The sequence below is a fragment of the Brachyhypopomus gauderio genome, chromosome 16 (genome assembly GCF_052324685.1).
Source record: "Brachyhypopomus gauderio isolate BG-103 chromosome 16, BGAUD_0.2, whole genome shotgun sequence".
Lineage (NCBI taxonomy): Eukaryota > Metazoa > Chordata > Actinopteri > Gymnotiformes > Hypopomidae > Brachyhypopomus > Brachyhypopomus gauderio.
Window position 1 is genome coordinate 6,427,727 of NC_135226.1, and position 24,169 is coordinate 6,451,895.

At 40.4% G+C, this 24,169-nt stretch overlaps 3 protein-coding genes across 3 annotated transcripts; all 3 read left to right on the forward strand.

Moving 5' to 3' along the window:
• Positions 1-7,922: 7,922 nt before the first annotated feature.
• Positions 7,923-11,536, forward strand: LOC143478342 (olfactory receptor 2AT4-like). Its single transcript, XM_076977299.1, has 3 exons — positions 7,923-8,828; positions 10,002-10,067; positions 11,459-11,536. Exons 1-3 carry the CDS (start codon positions 7,923-7,925, stop codon positions 11,534-11,536), a joined length of 1,050 nt encoding a protein of 349 aa, XP_076833414.1.
• Positions 11,537-14,714: 3,178 nt separating this feature from the next.
• Positions 14,715-15,671, forward strand: LOC143478131 (olfactory receptor 2AT4-like). Its single transcript, XM_076977085.1, has one exon. The coding sequence runs from the start codon at positions 14,715-14,717 to the stop codon at positions 15,669-15,671; it is 957 nt and encodes a 318-aa protein (XP_076833200.1).
• Positions 15,672-20,384: 4,713 nt separating this feature from the next.
• Positions 20,385-21,344, forward strand: LOC143478344 (olfactory receptor 1500-like). Its single transcript, XM_076977300.1, has one exon. The coding sequence runs from the start codon at positions 20,385-20,387 to the stop codon at positions 21,342-21,344; it is 960 nt and encodes a 319-aa protein (XP_076833415.1).
• Positions 21,345-24,169: the final 2,825 nt, after the last annotated feature.

Genomic DNA, 24,169 nt, shown 5'->3' on the forward strand with positions numbered 1-24,169 from the left:
TAAAAGCCCTTGCATTAATCTAGGTGAGATGAAATCAATGTGGATACCCTTCTCTGGAAGTATGGAGAAGATAATTGGTCCTAGTATAGACTCTTGCAGTACTACATGTATTTTCCCCACTAGTCCATTCTTGTTTCTGCTGGTTTGCTGCTTGTGAGCCAACATATAAAAAACTATTTGCAATCAAAACTGTCTGCATCAACACTACACTGCTGTCAGAAGTGTGGGGAGCCAAATAGTATCCCTCCTAACTGACTCCCATTAAATCGAAGACATCACAGAGCTCATATGGCAGCTTCTTGTCAAGGATGACCATGTTTGTTCCATGTACGAGTGTCAGGGCCAGCAACACCAGGGCATCGCCAGAGGTTCCCTTCCCCAAAGTCCAGAGATTACCATGGATACTACCTCATCTGCTCCCTATTGCATTAATTGATGGCTTATTTAAACCTGCAACTCCCATCATTCATTGCGAAGTATTGTAGTTTGCATACCAAGACATTATGTAATGTTGATCTCTATATTCTCTTGTGTTTGCATTGTCCTTTTGCACCTCTGCTTGGTTTATGTCTGCCTGCCTGGTATTGACTCTGCCTCATTCCTGTTGGTTGCCCTTTTGCCTAAACCTCATTAAACTATTCTTATCTGCTAATGGATCCCTCTCGTGTCCCTGAGTCACATTTGTTACAGAATACTTCACCACCGAAGGATCCAGCAGATGTATCTAGTTTTCAATCTGTAATCAGATCTCAAGGCTCAACATTTCAAAGAGGTACTCGACCATTCAAGCACTAGCAGGGATCCCAACGAGCAATTGTTAAAATTAAAACAAGGGAGGTCGACAGTGATGGAATATTCTTTCCTGTTCCATACTTTAGCTGCTGCCAAAGAGAGGGTGTTTGTCACCATCTATCATGAGAGTTTTAATGACACTGCCAGGGCCAAGCTAGCCTGCAAGAATGACTACCTATTCCTCAGCAACCTGATTTGGTTGTCAATCAGGATAGATAACTAGTATGCTCTCGCAGAGGGAGACAAAGGCCCACTATCAGGCATTATCAGACATTGCTGCATGTGAAGTGGACTTGGTGGCAACTTTATTGGTCACCTCACCGTCAGTGGTGCCAGGTGAGGCATCATCACCACTGTCAGGAACGCTGAGATCTGCATGATGGGGTGCCGCTGCTCATGGCCTGAAGAGATATCGAGCCTTAAGGTCACGTTGGTTGCGCCTGAGTCGACTGCCTGTTTGTGTGACGATCCAGTAGGAGTCTGGATGTTTGTCGGCAATGTCTATGTAGCCCGCTTTCTGCTCTGATGAGCAGTCCTCGGTGTACCAGATAGGTTGCCGTGGCGCGTAGTGTACCTGTGAGGCATGTTGATGTTTCAGATGGGCTGCTTTCTTGTCTGTGAGGTTGAGCTTCTGTTCCTCAGTGAGGTGAGTGGAGTCAAGTGGCTGACCAAGCCGAGTGTTTATGCGTCTGCTGAGGAATAACTCAGATGGCGATGGCAGGTCTGCACTGATTGGGGTGTCAAGATAGGCCAGGATGGCTAGTGTGATGTCAGCATCAGTCTTAAACTTCTTGAGCATGTTACGCACAGTTTGTATTGCACGTTCGACTCTGCCATTGCTTTGATGGTGGTAAGGGCTACTGGTGGTGTGGTGAATCTCAAACATCTCACAAAAATTCTGGAACTGTTTGGCCCGAAAACATGGACCATTGCCAGATATGATCTTCTCAGGTAGGCCGAATCGCCTGAAACTGTCATTCAAGCGGGCAGTTACAACACTGGTGGTGCTGCTTCATAGTGGATCTATGAATACATAGCCAGAAAGCTAATCGATAGACACCAGGATAGGCTGGCCTTGGAAGTCCATAAGGTTGCAACCCAGAACCTCCATGGGTCTGGTCGTTGATATTTGTCTCCTTGGGGAGCGGGGTTTCTTTGCACCATGTATTTGCAGCGATTGACAAAATCAGTGATGTCATCCTGCATCTTTGACCAGTAAACTGTACGTCAAGCTCGTTGGAGTGTGGCCGATATGTCTTGGTGGCCATCATGTAAGCATTACAGTGTGTCTGACCTAATTGTTGATGGGACAACTACTCGACTACCCTTCATTATGAGGCTGTCAGTGCATGAGAGCTCGTCACGGAAACACCAATAACATTGCAATGTATCTGGCAGTTCTTGCATACTATCAGGACACCCATTGCTAATCAGCTGACCTAATCTGGAGAGCACAGGATCACACTTGGTTTCCTCCTGCAAGATTGCCAGGTGTGTATGCCTCATCCTGAGGACCTGGGCGATGCTGACGTCCAAGCCTGGAATTGTCGGGTCTGAGCCAGGTTTGACCAGTCTGGACAATGTGTCAGCCAGAGGGACATGATTGGCACCAACGTATTTGACATGAATGTTGTAAGTGCAGTTTCAGAAGCATTCTCTGCAGGCGTGGTGGAGCCAGGCTGATTGGCTTACTGAAAATGGATTCCAGTGGCTTGTGATCAGTGTGAATGTCGACACGTCTTCCAAACACATATACGTGCAGCCAGCCCCGTCGACAGGGGGGGACAACCGGGTCTGTTGTCCCGGGCCCCAGGGCCAGGGGGGCCCATCAAAGAGCCCAGCTATTTATTTTTTATTTAAAGTCTATAATTTTAAATAATCTTGAAATCTTTCATTAATATAATTTTTTTTACTCAAAATAAGCTCAATGGCTAAAATATATGTTTTTTTTACCTATCTGCATATTTTCCATTAAGTGCATATACCCCCGCCTCCCACTGAAAAATGGTTTGATCCAGCATCGACCGTAACCAGCTGGTACCCGCCCAACAGCGGGAAATACAGTGGAGGATAGTTAAAGTAAACAGAAATCTGGAGGCAGAAAAGAAAGAAAAAACATTTACCTGACGAATTTTAATGTATTTTAATGCATTGTGTTCCAGGTTTGAAAAGTGCTGGAATTTAGGCTAAAGTACTACTTCGTTTCACAACAAATGTAATTCCAGGACGAAACATGAGAGAATGTGAAGACGTTAATATTGGGCGTTTTGAAAAATAAACAACCATTAAATAATGTAAATAAAAAGCGAATTATTTCGAGTATATGTATAAATATTTAACTTAATTAAGTTTAGCGTTCAGGGAAATATTGAAATGGACCTTTAAAGTGACGTACAAGTGCTTTAATTCCACCTTGTGAAGGTGTATGAACCCTGCAAACGTGACTTTGTTCATTGCGCTGAAGCGCGGCGCGCGCGAAGTTACAAAATTCGAGAGGTGCACGACCTCGCGAATCGACAGCGCGCGAGACCCTCGCGCACGTTCGGTGCCACTGCGATTACGTAATTTTCGCAGCGCAGACCCTCGCGCCGCTCGCGATGCGTCAAGTATAAACCAGTCAGCTGTCAGAAACAGCTTTGATGTGTGGCTATATTATATACTATATGACCTAACACAAGGATTGTCTGCTACAGAGAAAATTCAAATGACGTAAGCGGGGGGGGGGGGGGGGGGGGGGGGGGGGGGCACATGAAACGTTATTGTCCCGGGCCTCAGCAAGACTGTCAACGGGCCTGCGTGCAGCTTCTCACATGCAAAAAGCACTGCCAAGAGTTCTCTTTCTATGTTCGAATACTCACTCTCAGTAGCGGTCAGTGACTTGCTCAAGAACTTCACTGGGCATCCATCTTGTAGGAGCACTGCCCCAAGCCCTTTGAGGGATGCATCTGTCTCAATAACCACCTGTTTGACAGGAAGTGTGTAAGCTTCATTGCTTGTAAGATCCCTGCTTTGACACTGTCAAACTTGGTTTGCATTTCAGCAGTCCAGGTGTAGCGAACATCTTTTTTCAGGAGGCCACGCATGCTGACTGTTTTCTGAGCCAGATTTGGGATGAAATTGGACATGAAATTGACAAACCCCAGGAAACTCTGTAATTCCTGTTTGTTGTCTGGAGCAACAAGCTGTAGGATGGCCTTCACCTTTTTGGGGCAAGGTTCCACGCCGTCTGGGGAAATGATCCTTCCGAAGTACTCAATATGTGTCTTTTTCACCTGACACTTGTCCATGTTGAATTTAATCCCAGCAGCCTTGGCTCAGCTCACTGTCTCAAGAAGGTGGATGTCATGACGCTCTTCAGTGGAGCCCTGGATTTTGATATCATCTGCACAAGGAAATGTGTCTGGGATTCCCGCCAGAGCGTTGTCCATTTGGGCACAGAAGATTTCTGATGATACAGATAGGCCAAATGGTAAGCGAACAAATCAGTATTTCTTGAATGGGGTGTTGAATGCGGTCAATGGCTGACTTTTTGGGTTCAGTTGAGCCTGGGTAGTACGCTCACCAGGACCGTACGTGGGGGATGTTGTATGGACATGACACCTGGTGTCAATGGCAGCTTTGCCTCACCATCAAATAAACCGACAGAACCATCAAACATTTCAGGAAATGAGTTTCAAATCCTCCAGGGGATCACCTGTCTCCTTTCCCAAGGGTAAGTTACGTTGCCACTTCTTTCGGAGAGACTCATAGTCTATCTCAGACTCCTCTGTAACATGTAACATGCATAGCCTCAACATTAATGTTTCTCTGAATGCACACACTGGATATTTGGACAAGTTTGAATTGCTTGCAAAACTCAAGCCCAAGTATAAGCTCTGTACCTACGTTTGTAATGATAATTTCGACAGTGCGGGTGATGCCATTGCATGTGACTTTTGTTCTGATTTTGCCACTGACTGGTATGCTTGCTCCAGTAACACTACGCAGTCGGATGTTGGTGGGAAGTAGGGAGCTCTTTGTGATGTTCAGTTTAGGCAAGAGTGAATTCGGCATACTTGTTGTCACTTCTTCAGTATCAACCTTTCCTTGAAGGCAATGGTCGCCTGTGGTGTGGAAAATGGCATCAGCCATTACCTCATGTGCATGAACATTTGTGGGTTGAACAGTACTTATGTCATAGGCATAACCAAGGCCGGAGTGGGCCCCTTTTTCAGCCCGGGAGTTTCATGCCCATATTCCGGCCCAAAATTATTTTTCCCTCCCAATTGGCCCAAACTAGAGATTGACATGAGCCGGCCCATCGGGAATTCTCCCGAATCTCCCGATTAGCCACTCCAGATCTGGGCATAATCACATGCATCTTCCTCTGCACTCAGATCAGTGTCTGCTACTTGAACTGCGTTCGCGGTTTTTACTGATTTTTTAAGCCTACACACTTTTTCAAAGTGACCCGTTTTTTTTTGCAGAAATTGCATTTAACATCTTGAGCTGGACATTTATCAAGAGCATGAATCTGTCCACCACTCCATCTGCATTCCCTATTTGAGTCACCTGTTGCAGGCTTGAACTCATGGTGGGTAGAACGGGGATCAGTTTCTGGCTGCTTCGTTTTCGGCTTATCTCCCCGCTGCTGGGATTTGCGTGATGGATCGTAAGAGTATGTTGCATGTACCTGTGTTTTGGTGAAACGTTGCATTGTTGCATTCACAGATTCGTATCGCCATAACATGTCCAAGCAAGTTTTTACTGTTTTTTTCTTTAGTCATTAGCTTTTGTTTGCATTCGACATTAGTGCAGCCATGAATTAATTTATCCACAATGTGGAAATCAGAGCCTTCTGGAAAGTCAGCTTGTTTGTGTAGCTCAAGAATGCGACTGTAAAATGTGGTAGTATTCTCATTAGTGGTCTGTTTTGCATTATAAATGTCCTCTCTTGCCTCGCGAAAGTGTGTTGAGTGTGTGAGGATTCCATCAAGGCAGTTTAGCAGCTCATCTACCGTGGTAACTTTACATTCAGGGTCTTCGGCTTGCTTGGCTTCAACAAGCCATTCAACTTGCGCACCAGCCCATATAAATACATGATTTAGCTTAACTTTATCAAGTTCCTCGTGGAGGGGGCCATTAACAATTCGTTCGACTACTTTGTGCCACAAACGGTATTGAATATAAGCATCTCTGGAGTTCCAGTCAACTTGCATCCGAGGTTTGTAGTGCTGTGCCATGTTTTGCTCGTTCAGAGATATCTAGCTGTATATTTGGCTTGAAGATATGATAGAGAGTCTATACCAGTAGCGAACTGTGACCTTTAAACCTGGGCCCGCTACCCCCCCCCCCCCCCCCCAAATTTTTTTTTTTCCTTTCTTAATAAACTGCAATAAAGAAAAACTGAGACGACAGTACAGCTTTAAAAACGCAATAAACAATAATATCTGTACTAGATAACGTCTTAAGCAAAATAAGTTTCCAAACAAAATAAGGTTCACAGCTCCGTGGTTCTCGGAAGCGGAATATGTAAACAACGCGCACGAGGACGTCAAAGGGATGAATCGAAACTAGCTAGCGGTGGTGCTAACGACAGCTAGCGTCGCCACAGCGGGCGGAAATTATCATACAGTTAAGCCCGCCCACTAAGAGAGAAGATATGATTGGTCAATTTTGCTGTCATTTGAAACTGGTATTGCGCTGAATTATAACTTCCAGGCCCTCTGTAAACGAACAGCGGGCATCACAGTCCTGATAGGGGGAGACACAGGCTCACAGGCTTCCACTTAACCCCTCACCTTCCAACACAGATTGAATAGACACGGGTGAATATTTTATTTGCTTATATTTTTGTAATTGTTTAGATGTCGAATGTCAAACTGTAAGTAGATAAAATAAAATTGGATAATTATATTTATAATGCTTTAAGAATATTTTAGGCCCTCTGAGAGGGCGTAGAGGGCCCTGACGGTTCCCCACTGGTCTATACCCCTTCGAGAAGCATTACACACAAGTTTCCATCAAGTTTTGGAAACTTGTATTTGCGGCATAGCGCCTCAATGTCCAAATCTCAGGGTCACCATGTTCAGGTTTCTTTTATTTCTCTTTGAGAGAGTCAGCAACAACAGTAGAACAGCATTCTGGGTAAAACTTCATCAATACAAAAACCCATCAGAAGGTGGCAGCATATACAAGGGAACAGAGTACTAACTATTACAACACCTGTCATGTAATCTTAGTTGATTAATGACTGTGCTGCAATTTTGGCTTTAAGTTGGCATTTAATTTAAATTTAATCTTGGAATTATAGTGGTTATCAATTGATTTTGCCAATTGATTAAATGTAATACTGCTACATGACTTTCCTCAAAGTTTTGAAACACAATAGTGATAGATTTAAACTTATACTACACAATTTGATTTACCTTTCCCTGTGGGTCAGTTTTTCAGGTGTGTTTCAGGAAGTGAAGATGATTCAGGAACTTAGTTCGGCTTCATCCACTCACGTATTTGAATTTGTTATAGTTTTGTGTCCACCTTTCTCTCTGTGGTTTCATTTTTACTGTCACCTCATGGAAGACAATTAACCCTCTACTACCTTAACTTTCCTTTAGAGGGAGAAATACTACAGTGTGTAGTCAGGTGTAAATGAGGACCAGCAACAAAGGGAGCATCAGAGCGTGAGTCCTGTTGCATTAACATAAATCATTACATCAACGAGCTGGACTCAGGTGTAATGGAAAAGTACATATATAAACTGATGATGCACAAGCATCAAGCGTGAATCATTCTCTATTGGGTATTGTCAGTGTAAATTCAAGAATACAGTATGCCTAAGCTTTGAAGAGACAACTCCTGTTGAACTTACATAAAGGCAAGAAAGAACTTCATCATTATTACCAGACACATATCATGTGTAACATATCAGACACATATCATGAATTTACAATGATTTGAAAATGTTGATTATAAGTAAATATTTACTATAAATAAATCACAGCTTGTAGATTGGACTATTTCATCAGTATAACCTTGTTTAGTTTTCTTAAAACATACAACATAAACTTGTTTCCTTTTAAATTTGCAGGGAGTAGACAGTGCAGAGTTCAAGTTTCCTATGTGGTGAATTTGAAGCGCTGATGAAAGTTATGGACCAATATGCTAATGCAACAACAATTACAGAATTCTTCCTGCTTGGATTTCCAGATGTTCTTCCTGAATATTATGGAGCAGTTGGAATTCTTCTCCTCTTCCTTTATCTCACAATTGTAGGGGGAAATATATTCATGATTGCTTTTGTGTCTTCTGAAAAGAGACTTCACAAACCATGCTACCTGATCTTCTGCAATTTGGCTATGGTGGACATTGCTTTTGGAACTGTCACAATGCCTAAAATAATTGCAAAATATTTGCTTAAAGATGATACTATGCCATTTCATGCTTGCTTTGTACAAATGTTTTTTGTCCATTATTGTGGGACTGTCACATCTTTCGTTATGCTATTAATGGCTGCTGATCGATTTATTGCCATATGTAACCCCTTAAAATACCCTGTACTTGTTACAAACCGTTCCACAACAATTGTGTGTCTACTGTCTTGGGTGTTTTCAATCCCAGTGCATACATCAGTAGTTGTAAAGACCATAGCTGAACACTACTGTGACTCCAATGTAATAGCACAGTGTTTTTGTGACCATAATTCTATAGGTAAGCTAGTCTGTAGTGATTTTAGATATGTGAAAATGTTTACATTTTGTATGTTTATGGCTGTGCTGTTGGGCCCGCTTGCTTTCATCATATTCTCCTACATAGCAATAATCATCACAGTCTTAAAAATACCCAGTGTCCAAGCAAAGCACAAAGCGTTCTCCACCTGTAGCCTACAGCTTCTTATCATAGGCATTTATTACATCCCCCGTTGTGCTGCTTATATTACTGACCAGAGGGTTCAAATGGACATAAGCACTCGTATTATGATATGCATGTGGTATAGTCTGTTTCCCCCTCTTGTCAATCCGGTCATATTCTGCTTTCAAACAAAGCAAATCCGAGATGTGTTTATGACAAAATATAAAAACGCCATGATCAATCATCAACTGAAAGTTCCTTCAGGCTGAAGATAAATAGGCCCTATGTACTGTAAAAGTTATAATCAAAGTGACTTTAAAATTAGAAGGTGAATTACTCCATAGACTTTAGTTAACTTGGCATTACAGTAAAGAGCTCATAGTTTCTATCACATCTCAGTTAGCTAAACAAAATTTAACTGTAATGACAGTACTAAAGGTGAATGTTACAGCATCAAAAGACTGAAAACATTGTACAGTAGAACCCCAGAACTCGACGCTAATTTGTTCAGAAGGAGTGTCGAGAAGCACTGAAAGAAATATAAGAAAATAACTTATAACGGATTAGCCTAATCCGTTATTAACCACCAAGTTGAATTCCAATGCTAATTCCATCACACAAATGCCTTTTTCATACTTCTCTATGATCTGCTTTTTCAATTCTGTTGTTGTTCTTACCATTTTCCTCTTCTGCTTTTCTGCTATGTCTTTCTTGGGACCCATGTTTTTTTGTCTAAAACAGTACAAAAAACACAAAAATACAGCAAAAGCTTGAAGCACAGCCACAAAATGGTTTAAAACCCACTGAACAACGGCAACTTGCGGCATGTGACCGAAGCACAAACTGTATTTTGTTTACAAAAGTTACGAGTCGGGTCGGATTTTGTTCAAGCTCCGAGACATTTTGCGTCGAGTACTGAGGCGGTCGGGTTCTACTGTACTTTTAAATACAACTTAACAATGTGAACTCTTCACAGGAAACAGGCAGATTAGTTAGACATGCTGATTGTAATTCAGTGCAACACAATTTATATTAATGTCGTTTTTAGTAAGTATTCATAACTCACATTTAAAACCAAATAGATATGTAACCTTTGTGCTTTCTACTTAAACAAAAGTAAACGATGAAAACAGACCATTTGTTGGTGTAATGATTGTGACTGCAAAACCATTGTTTACTTTTTTTATTGATTTTAATGTGCTTGGTATCTATATTAATTGGTGTACATGATGATATACTTTGAAGCACAAATAAACAATCAACAGGGCAAAGTTCAGTAAGCCAACTGGTTTTCAGCCTTGTTTTAAAAGTGGGGGTGGAGGTGGCAGATTTTTATGGTAAGCTATGGTAAGCCATATCAATGTTGCTTCCATCCAGAGGAATTCATACAAATGCCTAACTGGAATAGAAAACATGGGGAGTTAGTGGCAACACTCAGAACAAACGTGAAACACTCACATAAATAGGCACGCATAACCCTCCCTTCCCATTGACTGGGGTTAAGTGTGGACGTAACACCAGAGGTTCCACAACAAATGATCCCTCGGGGATCAATAAAGTTTATGTTATGTTATGTTATGTTATATGTTATGTTATGTTATGTATATGAACAGTTCAGAGTTTAGCTCTTGACAACACATCAGGGACTACATTTTCTCATTTTTGTGTAGGATATTCAAACCAAACCATTGCATGATGAGGAACCAGTGAATACAACACTGGATTGTAGTTGCCATGCACCTAAAAAACACAAGATCAGTATGCACCATGATTATCTACAACCTGCAGCCAGTATAAACACTGGGACACTGGGGTAGGGGTGACCTGCAATAGTCACTGATTCGACTATAGTCGACTTTACCCCCTAGTCGACTATGAATGTCATAGTCGAATGTACCATTCTTACTGCATGGGGGTGCCCAAGGACGCTGCTAAGCATTAGTTGTTACATTAAATGTCTTTGTTTTCGTTATATATAGCCTTTTGTCAAATAAAATCATCCTAATTTCTGTTAATAAATATTTTTAAATGATGTGTGCGCATTAACAATAGGCATCTTCCTTACTACATATTAATAAATCACACCCTGCAGTTGCACAATCCAAATGAGCGGAGCTGAACACGCTACAGATTATAACGGCTACAAAAAAACTTCAAAAGTATTTTGAAAAAGATAAAAATGAATCAAACAAAGTAAAGTGCAAGTTATGTCATCAACGTTTTTTATTTTGCACGACAACAACCAACATGGCATACCATTTAAAACGCGTAAGGCGAAAAAAACAGTTCAGCCGTTTGTCGTTTCGGTGTGTCGTCTCGTCGCGGTGCGTCTCGGCAAGTAAGCCTAAAAACATTTTTTGTTGTTGTTTGTTTTTTAAACCCCGTTACTTGAACCTTTCCTTATAATTTGTTTGCTGTTGTGTGGCAATTTTTTATATATATATTTTCAGGCATATTTTATTTAAAATATTTTTGACATTTTGAACAGTGCCAGTTCGATATGCGCACTGACTGACGGTTAATGTTCTCTACCGTTTCATTAAAAAATAAAGAAGTAATAAATAAAAGCTGAATAAAGCCAACCTACCATGTTTATTCATTTATCTGAGTGTTTTAGGTTTTTACTTTGAAGTGGAAAAAAGTCCTGAATGAGAACGAGATCCCGTTTAAGGTGCTCTTTAAAAAAACCCTGATTCGACTATTAGTCGACTAAAGGGAAAATCTGACGAATCAGATTCGACTATGAAAATCTTTAGACGAATACACCTCTACACTGGGGTACGCAGGTCAGATCACAGCCAACCCCTCTCACCCTGTGACTTTTTGACCCTCTCAGGCAGGAGTCTATGGTCCATTTGGACCAGAACCTCCAGCCATAGGAATAGTTTCTGCCTCTCTGCTGTTGGACTCATGAACAGTAACCATAAGATTGTTACCACCACTGCCCACAAATGCTCATGATCCTATGTTTATGTACAATTGTCTGAATATAGTTTACATTTTATTATTTCTCCAGTCACTTTAGCATTCACCTGCTGGTTTGTTCTCTGCACTAAATGTTTATAACTTATCTCAGTCAAACTCCGTACTGTATATTTTGTAATATTGTGTTATAGTGTGAAGTCTTATTCCATTTTATTTCGTTTTTGTACCGCAGCAATTTCATAATGTTATGATCCTGTTCACGCATATAGCAATAAAAACTTTCTGATTCTGATTATGTTGCAGTACTAACATTAGAGCACATCCTTCTTTCTGTGCTGCTGTGCACCAACTGGTGCTTCATAATTATTTTTAGAAGCATCTGCCAATAACCCTTCAGGAGGTCAAGCTTGCTCACAAAATTACCTGGACCAAAATTTCCTGGATCTTATCAACACAATCCTCTGTGCTAGGCAGGGAGAATGATTCCTGAACTGTGAGGAGCATCAGAAAAGAAAAATGAATGTCTCTTTATAAGCACAAAAAGGCCATCCTGAGATGAAGATGGCAAGTCAGACATCTTTTCAGGAAATGCTGTAGGGCCTCAGAGTTGGGCAGACGAGCACACAGCAAAGCATTGTGAGTCAAGTGTGTCTTGCTCAGAGGAATACTCTCAATACCTGCAAACCCAGCTAGTGGAACAGGGGTACAGTGACAAGGGACCTTTGTATCCTGAGCATTCCAAGCACCATAAGGTTTTACTACATTGATGTGATCATCTATTTGAGATCCATCCATTGGAGGATTGTAGGTTCCCAGGCTAGGGCTGACCACCGCCCTGGGCACGTGTGCACCCCAGCCCTTTAGCGATTACTAGTGTGAGTGTTCTCACTGCACAGATGGGTAAATGCAACGGCACATTTCTATTGTTTCTATTGTGAAAATCACAGCTAACAAATATGACAACTTATATTTGTCAGTATCTGCAGTTCCCTCCCTTGTCCACCTCCCTGGAATTCTAGGGTTGCCATGGTTTCTTACAGCTGTTTCCAATTCGACTATAACTTGTGTTCATATACCTTTCCTAGTTTACCCTCACCTTGTGAAGTATTGCCATTCCTCAATGTTTGCATATCCCTCTACTGCACGCATTATTACACCAACATGTAAAAAATTTTTACAGTGTTTTTTATCACTTAAAATGAACTTAGATTTACATATTTAAAGTTTTTTTAGAAATATTTATTTTTTAAGGGGTACGTTTTGGTACGTTGCCATATGGCAACATTGTGCAACAATGGAAACAAGATCATACAGATCATAGAACTTTCATAGATGAGTATAATTAGTTTTGTTCACTGGAAAATGTTACAATTGATTAATCAATGAGAAATTTGTAATAAAAAGTGACATCTCATTCCTAATCCATAGGGTTCAATATGACGTTGGTCCACCCTTTGCATCTAGAACAGCTTCAACTCTTCTGGGAAGGCTGTCCACAAGGTTTAGGAGTGTGTTTATAGGGAATATTGACCATTCTTTATAAGCGTATTTGTGAGGTCACGTACTGATGTTGGATGAGAAGGCCTAGCTCTCAGTTTCCGCTCTAATTCATCCCAAAGGTGTTCTATCGGGTAATGGGCAGGCCAGTCAAGTTCATCCACACCAGACTCTACCATCCATGTCTTTGTGTTACTCCAAGGACCTTGCGTTGTGCACTGGTGCACAGTCATGTTAGAAGAGGAAGGGGCCAGCTCCAAACTGTTCCCACAAAGTTGGGAGCATGGAATTGTCCAAAATGTCTTGGTATGCTGAAGCATTCAGAGTTCCTTTCACTGGAACTAAGGGGCCAAGCCCAGCTCCTCAAAAACAACCCCACACCATAATCTCCCTCCACTTGTACATGCATGGCTTGGATGCAGCTGCTTGTCCATGGAAACCCATTCCATGAAGCTCTCTGCACACTGTTCTTGAGCTAATCTGAAGGCCACATGAAGTTTGGATGTCTGTAGTGATTGACTCTGCAGAAAGTTGGCGACCTCTTCACAGGTCTTCAGCATCCACTGACCCCACTCCGTCAGTTTACGTGGCCTACCACTTTGTGCCATTTATCTTATGACATGGTACACAAAAGAATAAACATATTTGTAAGCATATAAGCATATCTGTAAACATATCTGTCTAGTCCTACACCATTTATCTATCTATGTGTCTGTCTAGCTCCACTGACTATATTGTTCCATTGTTGCACGATGTTGCCATTTGGCAACGCACCTAATTTTTTGAATAAAAAGACAATATTATCATAATTTAAACATTTTTCTAATAAAATTAAGTCATAACGCCCCACAGAATCTGTCAGTATTTTTTGTAATGCTGTAAATGGACGAAAAAATGGCAAAATCATTGTAGATTGAGCAGCTCTTCGTCAGGTGACCTCAGTATGGGAACAGTGTGGGAAAAGGCACGACTTTGGAAGGAATAAATGTCATGTGATGTCCCCCAAGCACATAATTGGTTAAACTAAGGCCCCAGGTTCTATGTAAAAGCCAATCAGTATTGAAGTTTCTTTTTAAATACCAGGAAATTGCAAAGAAATGGTATGTTGCCATATGGCAACACCGTGCAGTAGAGGGATATAGGTGTGCTTTGTTTTCTTTGAGGAAGAACCACTGCTGTGTCTAGTTGGTGCTACATGAGGACAGGCAACAAAAGCATTAATCAGGACATATCACAACAAGTCTTATTACATTATCATATTTTATTATTGCATCAGCTAGTAAACCTCAGGTGTATTGAAAATACATATATAAATTGATGCTTATGTGTATCATTCTCAGTTGGGTATTGTCAGTGTAGAATTGAGAATATTATATGCCTAACACTTCTAAAAGACAAAAATACAAAAAGGTTAGACAGAACTTGCTGATTTAAAATTATTTATTAGACACATTCAATAGATTTATGAATGTATTATGTTATATGTTCATAGAAAAATAATTATTATAAATATAAATCATAGCTTTTAAATGAATAATTTGATTGATACAAATATGTCAAATTTGTGTCAAAAATTCTTAATCTTATATTTGCCTTTTAGATTTTCAGGGAGAAGACCCTGCAGTGTGTCATCAGGTATTACCAGGTTGGTTTAAAGCATTCACAAAGTCATGGATCGACATGCCAATTCCACAACAATTTCAGAATTCTACCTGCTTGGATTTCCAGGACTCCTTCCAGAATATCACACAGCAGTTGGACTCCTTCTCCTTTTAATCTATCTCACACTTGCAGTGGGAAACATTTTCATTATTGTATTTGTGTCTTATGAAAGGAGCCTTCAAAAACCATGCTACCTGATCTTCTGCAATCTTGCTGCTGTGGACTTTGCTTTTGGAACCACCACAATGCCCAAAATAATTGCAAAATATTTGCTTAAAGATGATACTCTATCATTTCATAGTTGCTTTGTACAAATGTTTTTTATTCATTATCTTGGGACTGTCACGTCTTTCCTTTTGCTTTTAATGGCAGCTGATCGATTTATTGCCATATGTAACCCCCTCAGATACCCTGCACTTGTTACAAACCACTCTGCATCAATTGCCTGTGGACTAGTATGGTTTTTATCAATCCCAACAATGACAGTGATAGTTGTCAAGACCATAGCTGAACAGTACTGCGACTCCAATGTAATAGCACAGTGTTTCTGTGATCAAAATTCAATAGGTAAGCTAACCTGTAGTGATTATAGGCAGTTAATGATATTTTCCATTTGTGTGGCGATGATTGTCCTGTTGGCCCCCCTTACTTTCATCATATTCTCCTACATCTTAATTATCATCACTGTCTTTAAAATATCGAGCGTTCAAGCAAAGTACAAAACATTTTCCACTTGTAGCCCTCAGCTTCTTATCATATGCATTTATTATCTTCCCCGATGTGCCGCATATATTACTGACCTTAAGGTTCAAATGAACATTAGTGTTCGTATTATAGTGAGCATGTGGTATAGTTTGTTTCCCCCTGTTGTCAATCCAATGATATTCTGTTTTCGAACCAAAGAAATCCGAGAAGCTGTCGTGATGAAATTAAGAAAATTTGAAATTAAGAACATTATACACTGAATGGTCTTTTACATTAAAAAATCTTGATTAAATACTTATGCTCTCAGTTTTGTTTTTTTGGTCCAGTGAAAGCATCTTCAGGCCACTGATCAACTAAGAGCGCCTTTAGGTTTAAAACACATTCATGCTTAAAAAATTTTCCCATACACCACTTTGTGTTTCTAACACAAAATTAACCGCTTACTCATATGTTAAGAAATCACAAGAAATCCTGACAACCTAAAATATCACAGCAGAAATAACCTCAAATCTAAATTGACTTTTAGTTGTCGCAACATGTGGAATAAACGCAAAACCACTATTACATTGTTTCCATGTCCTTTGAGCTCTTTATTGAAAAACAATACGTGGGGTTTTGCCTTTAAAATTTAAACTAAAATTAAACACTGAATTTGTGTCAGAACTGAATAAAACCTATATTTTAAAATAAATTAAGACACAACTATATTGCATTTACATACATATTTCTTCAAAATACTGTATATGCCTCAGTGAAATGCAATCATTACGGGGAACACTGTAAAATGCAATGTTCAGATGAGGCAGTGATATTCAGATAACATTCCACAAAGAGACATACAGTTGATTCAAAGGCCCTGCACAGTATGTTTCCTCCTTACTCAAAATGTTATATTAGCAGATATGTGACAATTGCTTCAGTTCAACATTTATTGAACAGTGCAGAGTACATAAAATACCCTCTACAATTTACACTTTTTGCATACTGCCCCTTAACTACCGTGTTTCCTTTGATGTCATTAATGACACTAATTGACAACAGTGAACCATATGCAACCATATTATATTGCAATTTGCTCCAGATGTACAGTATATAGAATTTTTTTTAAGTAGTCAAAAACAAGCTAGATAGGTAGCTAACGCTAGCCAATGTTAGCTAATACCTTTTATGTAAACCAATCAATGTAAGAAATTACCTGATGATACTGTTCGAAATATGTTCTTAAAATATGATTTAACCAGAGAATTTGAGTAGAGTAGCCTGTATTTAAACATGGTGTGGGTTCCGTTATACACTGAGACCCTCTCAGGCTTTCACACCTTAACCTCTCAGGTAAAGCATCACTGATGTGATCTGATTTGCATCCTTCTGTATTCTGAAGGAGGTTCGGTTTGACACCGAGGCTGTCAGTCAGCTGGAGTCCATGACCAAAAAGCAAAAGCACGGGTCAGATCTTCAAGGGAGTCCGAACATGAAACATGTACCGCCATACTAAACACAAGGAACTAAACAACTGTGGTGGAAAATTTAATATTTTCCTTGATGCTATGCTATGTTAATCATAATAGTCACATGATAGACGTACAAGCTAGAGCTTTTTACCTATATATATATGTGTTATGTGTTAATCATGTAAGTAGGGCACTGAAGTTATTCAGTGTCTGGTATGGCTCAGTAGGCCTTAGAAGAATACTGTCTTTCCTCTGACACATCATCAGCCCACTCTGGGTGCCTGATGTTCCTAGAGTGACCTCACTCTTATCCATACTGGGCCACATCGGCTCTCAGACCATCATGAGCCAAGCGTGGATGGGGCATGAGGGGAGGGGCCAATATACATTTGTCCAATCATGTGTGATTTATGTCTAGTTCATCCAATCATATGCTTTAATCACCTCTGATGTTCACCTCATGAACACATTGGGTGCTTATTAACTAAAGTATAAGAGATGAGAGTTCCCAGGGGAGAATTAGCTCTCTGTGGCAGACGCTTTGTGCGTTTGTAACAGGGGTCTCTGGAACTTATCCATACTTGCTTAATACATTTATTTTACTCTATTAGCTTACCCAACTGCTTCTGAATTTTATTGTGCTTACCATTTAAGGGTTACAGAATTTCAACAACACAACTAAACACTGGTACATACAGAACGGGATAAAACAGAACAGTAAAATACAGACCAGCGGGATGAACACTAGAATGAACAACGCAAGAGCAAACACTAGCATTAACAAAATAACAGAGATCACATAATAACCGACAAGGGAAACACAGGGACTATAACTGCATGGGACTAACAAGACACAGGTGGAAACACTGATGACATGGGAGTGACAGACAGAGGGAAACCATGATAACAGATTACAAGGCGGGATCAACAGACAAAGAAAACAAGACACATGGAACAGGGGACCAGAGTGACAGCTAGAAGAGGGGGCGGAGCCCTACGTGACACAAGAACATTCAAAACACTCCTTAGGGGAAAAGTTGGACAGCAACTGGAATTTAGAATATTATTTACAGAGATGTTGTCACGTATGGTCGTGCCCCCCTCCCCTAGCTGTCACTCCAGGTTCCCTCGTGTCTGTGCTCCTTGCCCGTTTATCCCGCCCTGCTCGTTTGTCTCTGTGATTCCCTATTTTTCTACCACGCCCCTGTGTCATTGCCATCACCTGTTCCTCGTTTAAAGTTCTGTGTATTTATAGTCCCTGAGTGTCCCTTGTCCTTTGTCGTATATTCGATGTATTTTCTTGGTTGTTTCGTTGTATGTTCAAGTTTTGATTACTTGTTCTTGTGCTCTGTGTCTCCCTGCCTTGTTAGCGTTTCCCTGTCTTCGTCATGCCTGTTTACCTTTGTTATTCTGACTGCCCACCCGTTATGACCCCGGACTGCTTCTCGGACTCCGATGATGGTATGCCCTTTAATAAATCTCGCTCTTCTCAGCATTTGTGTCCGTCCCCTCGCTCCGCACCTCAAGTGTATTATTGCGATTATGCCACAGTTCAATTATCGCTGTTTATTGAAAGATTTTGAGTTAAAGAGGACGAGAAAATAAGACCTGTTTGGTTAAAAACACTCCACCAGTTAAAATAGTTCCATTCAATGGCTCACTGCTAAACTTACACAACACTGGAACAGCCTTACCCAATAAATATTATAGAGGTAAATATACACAAAAACAACTGTTGATAAAATTGTATTTATTAAAATACTAAAATCGACTGCAATGTCGTTGCTCTTTAACCAGGATGTAAATACATTAAGAGCCCAGGACGTTTGTTTTACGGTATTAACTTCGTTTCTCTGCATTTCCAGCTCATCCAAATCATTGTTTGTAAGCGTGACAAACCTCGGCTCATTGGAGCAATCAGGCTGGTCATTTATAGCTTCGTCCTCCAGTTTCAGATCGAAATAAATGCTTTCGAAGCCAATAGATTTAACAAACTCCCTGTAATTCATTCTGATAATGTTGCTGCTTGTCTGTAGTTGCACGTTTGGCTTGTAAATGCTGCTTCGTTGCTAGGTTACCTGTATGTGGCGGAGTAATACATGGAGCGCTTCGGTTACAGTGCTATTGTCACGGTGAGTCGGCCCGGATGCCACCAGAGGGCACCCCGAGCGACCCGTACACGCACCAACACGCCCACCGTCTCACAGCACACACCCTCACATCGCAGGACACTCCCACGCTCCTAATCACCTGTGTTCTGACACCTGTTTCGTGTTAGGCCTTCCCCTTTATATTCCCACAGGTCGCTCCTTCCAGTGCTGCTCATTCACCTGCCACAGCGCCTCGCTACGTGGGAGAGTCCTGCTAGAACTTCTAAAGAGCTTTACTTCAGTGTTCGCCTTTTCGCTGTTGCTATCGTTTTTGCCTTTGAGCCTGAGTCTTTTTGTTGTATTATTCTATGGATAATAAACCTGAGCATCCTTCACCTCTGCCTCCTGCTGCCTCTGTCCCAGCGTCACAGCTATAACATGTAATATTGGCACTCCTAGATCGCCTCTCAGCCAATCACATTGTAGGGTCAGAACTAACTGTGGTATAATGCAAATTATCTTTGCATTCCATTATGTGGTGCTGTGCTAAAACAAAACAAATCCAATGTCCTCAGATTTTAGGCAAAATCACTGGTGATGAAGAATATAACATATTTTGAATAAAACTTTTCTATCTTGCCAGTATTTTCTGAGATGGTCATGCTCAGTCATTATTGAGTCATATCTCTCAGTACTCATACATGTGAGCACCACACACTTAAATCATTACAAAATAGTATAAAAAATAAACATGCTGTTACAACAGACCCATCATAGCATGGCTAAACAATATTAATTCAGTTTTCATTTCCTGTTTTGGGAGTCAGTTCAAGACACCATTGATTAAAGATTGTAGATTATACCACCAACTTTGCAAGACCAGTGTTGCCTTCCATTCTGGGAAATAGAAAGCTGTTGTAATGTGTTTCTCAGATCAGAGAAAAACAAAAGTTGCAATCATTTTGGCTGAAGGGCAGTTTCTTAAAAGTTTATTACACCCACCACACAGCCACACTACTCTCTGCTGACCTATGTCTATTTAGTTGTTTGCCCATGAGGACAGAGTAAAGACAAACCCCAAAGCAGACACTATTACATCAAGTAGTAGCTGGCCCCCAGTGTCTTGAAAGAGTGTTTATAAGGTGACACTTATGTCAGTTGGGCTTTGTCACTGCTGACATTCTACATCTACTATTTGAAATACATGGATGCGTTTACATTTACATTTTAACACGTTTGGCAGAGGCAAGAAAGCATTATTTAGATTGCTTCTAATGGATATAAAACAAAGGCATTTACAAATGTAATACAGCATGACATTTAGGACTAGCAATGTATTAAGTCATATCAGAATCTAATTCTCTTGCCTGTTTTAATCCTGCAGTGAGTAGACAAGTGTTTTACCAGGTGGTTTTGGAACACCGACAAAGTCATGGACCACTACGCCAATTCCACAATAATTACAGAATTCTTCCTGCTTGGATTTCCAGGACTCCTTCCAGAATATTACAGAGCAGTTGGATCATTTCTCCTCTTCATTTATCTCACACTTGCAGGGGGAAACATTTTGATTATTGCATTTGTGTCTTATGAAAAGAGCCTTCAAAAACCATGCTACCTGATCTTCTGCAATCTTGCTGCAGTGGACTTTGCTTTTGGAACCACCACAATGCCTAAAATAATTTCAAAGTACTTGTTAAAAGATGAAACTTTGACATTTCATAGTTGCTTCGCACAAATGTTTTTTGTCCATTATTTTGGCACTGTTACTTCTTTCCTTTTGATGTTAATGGCAGTTGATCGATTTATTGCCATATGTAACCCCCTCAGATACCCTGCACTTGTTACAAACCATTCCATGGCAATGGCGTGTGTTTTCTTTTGGGTTTTTCCATTCACATTTCTGACAGTGATAGTTCACCAGACCATATCTGTGCCCTACTGTGACTCCAATTTAATAACTCAATGCTTTTGTGACTTAATTTCAATAAGCAGGCTGGCCTGTGGTGATTTAAGGACTCTTAAGTTTTTTTCCTTGATTATGGCTTTGACCGTGTTGCTTGGCCCCCTGGCTTTCATTATATTCTCCTACACAGCAATCATCATAGCTGTCTTAAAAATATCAAGTGTTCAAGCAAAGTACAAAACATTCTCTACATGTAGCCCTCAGCTTCTTATCATATGTCTTTATTATCTGCCCCGATGTGCTGTGTACATTACTGACACAAACGTTCAAATGAACATTGATAGTCGCGTTATGGTGATTATGTGGTATAGTCTGTTTCCCCCTCTTGTTAATCCAATTATATTCTGCTTACGAACCAAAGAAATCAGAGAATCGCTTCTGATGAAACTGAGAAAAATGAACAGTGATCAACTGAAAGCTCCCTGAGACTCATTTCTCTTCTCAGTGGACACAGTATGTAAATGTTTTTCCCGAATTTAATTCACAGACTACTACTACTACTACTACGAATACTACTACTATTATTAATAATAATAATAATAATAATTATTATTATCATTATTATTGTTGTGCTGTTGTTATTGTTGTTGTTATTATTATTATTGTGATCTTGAGTTTCATTGTGCTGCTCAGTTATTTTTGTCCAATCAGAAATCAGGTGAATAACATTTATTCTGTTAACATTTATCTATGTTAGAACATATGGATTCAAATGTCTATTACTTACTATGAGATTTATGCAATGGATAAATGAAACATAAATTAAATGTAAGCATCAACCACTACATAGAACATGTTCAAAAAGATGTTTATAGAGACGTGTATAGAAACGTGTATATAATGCATTGCTTTATACAGTTCTTTTTTTCTTTATTGCTTTTCATTGGATTTTTCTCTTGACATCAAAGAGCACCCAGTTTTATCCAAATCTAAAATAAAGATTCTGAAATATACAGCGTACAATCATTCTTCTTTAACACTACCCTACACTAAACATTTTTTCTGTATATATTTACATTTCTATAATATTTTTTATTGTAGAGTAATATATTTTTTAAGTATGATTAATATTTATTGAATTGTGAAATAAAGATGTTCCTCAGGTTCTTATGGTTCTTATGGTATGGTTCACAAATGATTACTGAATATTACATGATGTGACATCGGTGTCATGGACACAAAACGGGAGGGTCTTTTTTATCCATGAAGGCAAGGCAACTTTATTTATACAGCACCTTTCATACACACAATTCAAAGTGCTTCACACAAGAAAAGAAAAGCTTATTTTGACTTGAGGTATATCACCTTGGGAAAGTCATTGCCCACAAATTATAATACATATGAATTAAAAACAATTTTAAAGGAATAAAAATAGAAAATAAAATTGGATTAGAATGAAGAATTAAGGAAAATAATAAGTATTGGAAATTGAGAGAAATTTAAAAGAAAATAAGTATAAGATCAAAGATAAAAAATATAGGCTACATTTACAGTACCAACACTAACCAAAAACCAGGCCAAATAAGTATGTTTTTATCTTGGACATACAGTGGGGGAAAAAGGTAGTCAGTCACCAATTGTGCAAGTTCTCCCACTTAATAAGATAAGAGAGACCTGTAATTTACAGCATAGGTAAACCTCAACTAGGAGAGACAAAGTGAGAAAAAATTGACTTTCAACTCCCTCCAAATGTTTCCTATGGGGTTAAGATCTGGAGACTGGCTAGGCCACTCCATGACCTTGAAATGCTTCTTACGAAGCCACTCCTTTGTTGCCCTGGCAGTGTGCTTGGGATCATTGTCATGCTGAAAGACCCAGCCACGTTTTATCTTCAATGCCCGTGCTGATGGAAGGAGGTTTGCACTCAAAATCTCACAATACAGTTGTTGCAGGTAAAAACTGAACCATTTTAGGACTGTTCCTGAGAGACCGACCCACTTCTCTAGTTTATCTATAAGAATTTTATGAGCTACAGTTTCAAAGGCTGCACTAGTGTCAAGCAGCAGTAGAACAGACAGGTTCCCTGAATCTGTGGTCAGAAGATTGTCATTAATTACCTTAATTAGAGCAGTTTCAGTACTGTGAGTAGGTCGAAAACGTTTGTCTAGACAGCCACTTGTGGATAGTAAATCTGTGAGTTGCATGAAGATGATTTTCTCAATTATTTTCCCAATAAACAGTCGGTAATTGCTTTGCACAGCTGCCTCTAATTATTATTTTTTAATAGAGGCTTCACAATTGCGGTTTTTAGTGCATTAGGAAAACACCTGATAAGACTGAAGTGTTTACTATATGAAGTTTGTCATGTGCTATTGAGTGAAACACATTATTTAAGGTCCCTCACTGTCTCAATTAAGAATTCATTGTTAGCAGCACTAAATTGGGAAATTTCCATGATCATTTTACGTGGCTGATTTGTGAGCAGAGACAGACTAATATCTTGTCTGATTTTAAGAATGTTGTTATTACAGAAAGATGCAAACTCATTACTGTAACGGTGACAGTCCCGGACCCTTCCCTGTGGGCGTGCCTCTACGTTGTCTGCGTGTCGTTATGTCCATGTATGTACTTCCGTGGGTGTGGGTGTGGGCGACGCGCGGCGACCAGTGGTGGAGATGCAGCAGGACCCCATTTGCACGCGCCTGCTGCATCTAGCTCAGGCGGCTGAGACGGAGCTCGAAGCAGAGTGCCACCAGCTGGCAACACAGAGGATATGGAGTGAAAGGCATCACCCTCCTACCCTGGCATACCCCGAAGAGGAGAGTAAAGAAGACCTCTTCTTCCAAGCTGCCTGGAGAGAGGGTCTCCGCGCAATGAGAGGAGAGAACTCCCACCAGGCAGAATCAGAGGAGGACCCGCTGGTGGTGTATGCGGGTATGGTGGCTGCGACCCCTCCCGAGCTCGACTCAGGGAGTAAAGAGTCGGGAGAAGACGATACGGACGACGGAGCCAGTTGCACGCCGTCAGTGTACTCCGCTTCCACCGTCTGCTATGGCAAGAAAGAGGAAGACATCAGCCCTCCGCCGTCAGAGTGGTCAACTCCCACCAACTACTACGGTGAGGAGGAGGAAGCTGACAGCCCTCCTCTGCCCGTTAGTACTCTTCCCTCCGTGCACGACGGCGGAAGTGAGGAGGAAGAAAGCCTCTCTGTCTACTCCGAAGAGACCGTTAGGTCGAAGAAGGGGCACCCGGACAGAGAGGAGGTTCCATGTGCTCCCTTGGAGGGGAGCGAGATGAGCTGGTCACGCTAC